This window comes from Pteropus medius, unplaced genomic scaffold (genome assembly GCF_902729225.1).
Source record: "Pteropus medius unplaced genomic scaffold, Ma_sr-lr_union100, whole genome shotgun sequence".
Classification (NCBI taxonomy): domain Eukaryota; kingdom Metazoa; phylum Chordata; class Mammalia; order Chiroptera; family Pteropodidae; genus Pteropus; species Pteropus medius.
Genome location: NW_024349804.1, coordinates 15333883 through 15339882, shown reverse-complemented (window position 1 = coordinate 15339882; position 6000 = coordinate 15333883). Strand labels below are relative to the sequence as shown.

Here is a 6000-nt window from a genome sequence, read left to right as displayed (position 1 = left end):
CCAGAAGGAGGCCCGTGGCACCTGGCTGGTCTGGGCAGCCCAGGGCTCCATGGACCGGTGGGCAGGGAAGACCCAGCTGAGCGGGCAAAGGCCCAGAGAGGAGGGCCGGGGGGGACAGGGGCCCCAAGCTCGAAGCCCCGGTTGAGGCCAAGCTGCTTGGCAGCTGGGTTTGGGATTCAGAAACAGTGGAAGCCACTGGGGCTGAGCCGGGGGCAGGGCAGAGGGGTGGACAGAGCACAGCGAATCAGGCGGTGGTTCTTGCTGGGCAGGGAAGGGGGTCCAGATGGCACAGCTGAGTGTGGGGCCGCCACACCAGGGGACGGTGTGAGAGACAAGAAAGGTGACGTTGGTCTGCAGGCGCTGAGTGTGAGGAGCCTGCTGGGCATGACAGGCAGGGCCGTGGCAGGCGAAGGCTTTCAGGGGAGCCGGGAGAAGGGGCCACAGTGGGGCTCAGGCACCCCCTCTGAGACGGTCTGGCCTGGGAGCTGGAAGCAGGAGCCTTGAGCTGGACCGGCCTCCTCGCTCTGCCGCCTGGATGGGCCTCCCCCCAGCAGCCTGTCCCCCTGTCCCTGGAGACAGACAACCCCCAGGACGCCGGTGCCTGGAAAGGGGCAGCAGCCTCAATCCTCTTAAACTTATCCCAGCGGCTTCGACCGCGACCTGAATCACATAATCACTGGGATTAGCTCCGTCCTCACTTCCCTTCCAAGCAACGGGTGACCCAGGGGCAAGAACTACCCAGAAGAAGACAGTTCAGCACAGGAGCTGCGCCAAACCCCCTCCCCGCCCCCACACGCTGCATGGTCCCCCGTCCTGAGTCAGCCATCAGGGGTCCGTCCCTCAGCGCCCCCACACCAGTGCAGCAGCGTCTCATCACTGCTCTGAGGGTCTGGTGTAAGCTTCCGGCCTGTCCTAGGCCATGTCCCTTCCCTGCAGGGCTGGCTGCCCTGGGGTCCTCCAGCCTGCATCAGGTGTCCTGCTGACCAGCCTTGTCTGTGGGGAACAGGCACAATGTCCCCTCTTTACTCGGCCATGCTGGGTTTACCTCAGATTCAGTGGAACAGAGACCAGACTTTAAATGTGCAGAAAAGTGAGTTCCTGTGAAGTGTGTCGCAAGTCAAGTGCCAGGTGTCCCGTGGCTATGCAGAGAGGCTGTGCCCCTCCCTGAGGCAGCTCAGGGGCCGCTTGCGTGGGAGGGGACAGCAGTGTCGGGAGGGGACTGCAGGGCTGTGGTGTCCACACCCCTTTGCAGTCCCTGAGACCCCAGGCAGCCCCAGAGACCCTGGGAGGCTCGTGGAGGGGATGTGGCTCGGCCATGGCCACTAGCCCCTGGGCAGGACTGGGCCCAGGTCCCGGCCTTGTGACTCTGTGGCCTAGTGTAAGGACAAGTCAGCCCTCAGGGAGCAGAGGGAGAGGCTGGGGCCACGTCCAGTCCAAAGAACAGAGTCCTGGCCACCTGAAGGGCCAGCGCTCAGATGACCGGCTCTGAGAGGCCCCAGCAGCCCCACGTGGGAGGCCCAGGAGCAGAGAGTTCTCATCGCAGGGCCGCGACCCCCATGGAGCAAACACAGATGGACCGCTGGCCCGGGGAGCCTGCAGGGGCAGGTGGACAGGCCTTGGGGGTGCGAGGGACCCTCGGCGCTTGTCTTTTGGGGAGGAGCATGTGGGGCCGGAGGGGACGGCAGCCTGGAGCAGGAGGGGTTGGGGACGGGCAGATGGGACACACGTGAGGCATCCAGGGACAGGTGTGGGGGCACCAAGTGGGGAACAGAGCAGGCAGGTGCCTGGGAGGGCTCCACAGAGTCTGGAATCCAGAGCCGGGGCCATTGGCTCCAAGATGGGGTGACCGGTACAGAGCCAGGCTGGGCCCCAAGGACAGGCCAGTGGCCGTGTACAGATGTGCTTCCCAGAATCCCGATGTCGGGGGCTGGGCTGCCCGGGGCTCAGCAGGGGCCGGGGGCCTCCACAGTGCACAGCCGCACCCCAGGGACAGGCACCGGGCTCCGGGTCCACTGAGCGACGGCCTCTGTCTCCTCACAGAGCTCCCACTTCAGCTCCTTCGCAGACGAGCTCACTGACTACGTGACAAGGAATATCCTGGCCACCCCCGTCATGAATGGCAAAGACGTTGTGGCTGTGATCATGGCCGTGAACAAGCTGGATGGCCCGTGCTTCACCAGTGAGGACGAAGATGTGAGTGTTGGGCTGCCTCTCTGTCCCGAGCTCCCACGTGTCTGTGCCTGGCAGGCTCGCACCTGCGTGTGGCCCCGACGCAGGGCTGGGCAGGCATCTAAAAACCAGGGTGTCTGACCCCTGGGTTGGCCCCTTCTGCCTCAGATCTTCTTGAAGTACCTGAATTTTGGCACGCTGAACCTGAAGATTTACCACCTGAGCTACCTGCACAACTGTGAGACGCGCCGAGGCCAGGTACCTGCCCGGGCCACCCGCCCCAGACCGTGGCTGCAGGGAGAGGCCCAGTGGCCTCTGAGGTGGTGGGTGTGACCGTGAGTGTGCCCCAGCCATCCCGCTCCCTGGCTCGCTATCAGGCCCAGGAGGGCGGGAGCACCGGGGGCTGGGAGCTGCCAGCTGCAGCGGCTCTGACACCCCGTGGAAGGGGCCAGGCTGCGTCAGCGTGGACGACGGGAGGGAAGGGGTTCCCACTGCACCGTGGGCCCAGCACCCCCATGGGTGTGGGCCCCTCCACTAGGCAGCTGTGGGGCTTAGGGGGTGCGAGGGGCGTCCCCTCCGTGTCATCCAGCCTCTGGTCCTGGCCCACGGAGCCCGGGTAAGCAGTGAGTGGACGCAAGGCCGTGGCCATGGCTCCAGGCCTAGAGCCAGGTGGGGCTGGGTCCTCCGCCCAGGGGACGAGGCCTGCCATTCTCAGGCTCACGTTGGCCTATGTGGAAGGGCCAGTGGGAGAACACTCAGGCAGGGGAAGGGGTCAGAGGGTGTCCTGGGCAGAGGGAAGATCGTGGCCACGGCCTGAGGCCACAATGGAGCTGAGAGCCAGCGGTCAGCTGGACCGCAGTGCGGGCGTTGAGAGCAAGGCCCTGGTGCGGGCGGGCAGGGCTCGGGGCCCGGCTCGGGCCAATGGGAGGGCTGTGACGCCAGTGACACAGCCGGAGCCGCATTTGCTGGACGGCGCTGTTCTGAAGGCAGCCGCTGTGAGCCCTGCACGGCGAGAATGAGGTGTTCGTATCTTCTGCCTGCTTGTAGACGCGTATGATCATTTGTTTCTGTCAGTCTGGACTCCGGTGACACAGTGCAGTGACGTCGATTCAGTCGCACAGCTCATCCTGACTGGCTGCCGGAGCCCTCAGCGTCCCCTATGCCGTGCAGCCCGCTGCGCTGGCCCCAGCTCTGCTCTGCGGGCTCCTCGTTTGGGTGCTGGTCGGCTGTTCCTTGGGGGTTTCTGCACGCCCTGCTGTCCGGGACCACCAGGTGCTGCAGGCGTGTTTGCATGTTTCTTGCCGGCGTGGAACCCACCGTTTCTGCGGGAGCCCTGGCTCCTGTGCGGGACCTGAGATCTGGCATCAGGGAGCTCGCGGCTGCCGGTGCCGTGTGCCCAGCGAGGCGCGTGTTCCGGTGCCGTGTGCCCAGCAAGGTGCGTGTGTGCGGGTGCTGCGTGCCCAGCGAGGCCCGTGTTCCAGTGCCATGCGCCCAACGAGGCGCGTGTGTGCAGGTGCTGCGTGCCCAGCGAGGCCTGTGTTCCAGTGCCGTGTGCCCAGCAAGGTGCCATGGTGTGTGCAGGTGCCATGCGCCCTCCTGTGTCCCACCGACTCGGCGCAGATCAGCCTGCCGTCCCAGCCCTGCCCGCTTCTCTGGCTGGAGTGTGAATGTCCACTCCGGCCTTGACTTCTGCCACCCGTCACCGTTGGCGACCACCGATCCTGTTACTGTCTCCGCATTTCGCCTTTTCCACTCTGTCACTAGCTGGAATCATGCAGTGTGCGGCCTTTCCGGATTGGCTTCTGTCATCTAGCAACATGCATTTAAGGGTCTCCGTGTCTTTTCGTGCCGTGAGAGCTCATTTTTTAGTGCTGAATAATGCGTTGTCTGGATGGACCACAGTGCACTGATCCATTCAACTGCAGGACACCTTAGTCGCTTCCGGTTTGGGGCAGTTATGAGTGAAACTGCTGTGAATATCCGTGTGCAGTGTTTTGTGTGGACGTCAGTTTTCAGTTCCGTTGAACAGACACTTAGGAGTGAGGCTGCTGGTCGTGCGGTGCAACCCGGCTCGCCTCCGCGAGAAATCGCCAGAAGGCAGCCCTGCCATTTGTGTCCCACCGCAGTGCATGGCAGTCCTGTTGTGCCCCCCGCAGCCTCTGGCGTTAGTCATTCCAGTAGGCGTGTCTAGTGATCGTTCCAACTTACGATTCCCTAATGACGGTGATGTCAGGCACCTTTGCAAATACTCCCTTGCCGTGTGCACGTGCTGCTCTTAGTGAGTTACCCATTCAGATCTCTTGCCCGTTTAAGTGAAGGTCATGTTTTCTTACTGTTGAAAGAGTTTCTTGTCAATGTTATAGCGAAGTCCTTCGTCAGATATTTGATCTGTAAATATTTTGTCCACAGGCGTAGCTTATCTTTTCATTCTTTTAACAGTGTATTTGGAAAACCAGAAGTTATAAATTTTAATAAAATCCAAGTTATGAATTTTGCTTCATGGATTATAGTTGGGTATTGTATCTTAAAACTCATCACTCGACCCAGAGCCACCTCGATCGTCTCTGATGTCGTCTTGCAGCCATCTGGTGGCTCTGCGCTGCACACTCGGGTCCCTGAGTTCGTCTGTGGCTGGCACACTGTTTGGCGTGCGGGTGTGACCGGTACAGAGCCAGGCCGGGTGCGAGTGTGAGGTGGCGGCTGCAGGGGTGAAGTGGCCCCATCAGCTCACCTCCGTACCGGCATTGACTACGTCAAAGCTGCATCTGCGTGGGTGTCCCCGGGGCCGGCATCAATGCCACCGACCTTGTGTCTGTCCTGCACCAGCACCACCCGTCTGGGTCACGTGCTCTGCCATGGTGAGCTGGGGTATCGGGTCTGCCACATGCGCCCTGCAGCACTGGGTTCACTGCGCTGGTTCTCACCTTTCCATGTGAACTGCAGTCAGCACGTCCGTATCCACAGAACCACTTGCCAGTGTTTTAATTGAAGCTGCACCTGCTCTGTACAGCAAGTTGGCAAGAATAGGCATGTTGACAGTAACCGGCCATGGCATGTCCTCGTTTTTATGTTTTATTAAATTGGTTTTGGTACTATTTTGTTAAGAATTTAATGTCTCTGTGTATGAGAGATTTGAGACCATAGATTTTTTCTTGTAATGTCTTTACCTGGTTGGAGTATTAAGGTAACGCTGGCCTCCTGCAGCAGCTGAGGAGGTGTTCCCTCTGCTCCACCTTCAGGGATGGAGTGTAGTCACATGGCTTAACTTCTTCCCTAAATGTTTGGTAGCAAGCTCATCAGGGAGTGATTCTTTTGAGAATGTTTTAATTGTTGATCCAATGTCTTTAAGAGTTGTAGGTCTGTTCTGATTAGTCTAGTTCTCCTTATGTGGCTGTCATTCAAGGCATTGAAAAATTCATTTTAGGTATAAGATATTTTATCTAAATTATCAAATTTGGGAGCATAAAGTTGTTAGCTATTATATGTTTTCTTCTGCTTGCTTTAGCCTTAAACTGGTCTTGCGTTCCTGGTTTACTAAGATTACATGATTGGTTGGGATATTTTTGTCTTGTAATATATGTATATAATGCAATGAATCCCCCCAATCTCATTCCACTCCTCACACATTTTGATAAGTTTGTTTTCATTTTCATTCAGTTCAAAGCGTTTGTAAATTTCTCTTGCGACTTCGTCTGCGACCCATGTGTGATCTAGGAGTCTATTGTTTAATCTGCTTGGAATTTTCCTGCACTGCTTTTGTTATTGTTTTCTAGTTTAATTCCACTGTGGTATGATAAGATGTTTTTTATGATTTTTATTCTTTTAAATTTG

At 58.5% G+C, this 6000-nt stretch overlaps 1 protein-coding gene across 1 annotated transcript in view; it reads left to right on the top strand.

Annotated features, from left to right (window-relative positions):
- Nucleotides 1-6000, top strand: part of PDE6B (phosphodiesterase 6B) — a 29689-nt gene that overhangs the window by 1048 nt on the left and 22641 nt on the right. The window contains exons 2-3 of the mRNA XM_039838372.1: nucleotides 2041-2193; nucleotides 2338-2427. Of these exons, the coding sequence (XP_039694306.1) occupies nucleotides 2041-2193; nucleotides 2338-2427 (243 nt within the window). The remainder of the gene's footprint in view (nucleotides 1-2040; nucleotides 2194-2337; nucleotides 2428-6000) is intronic.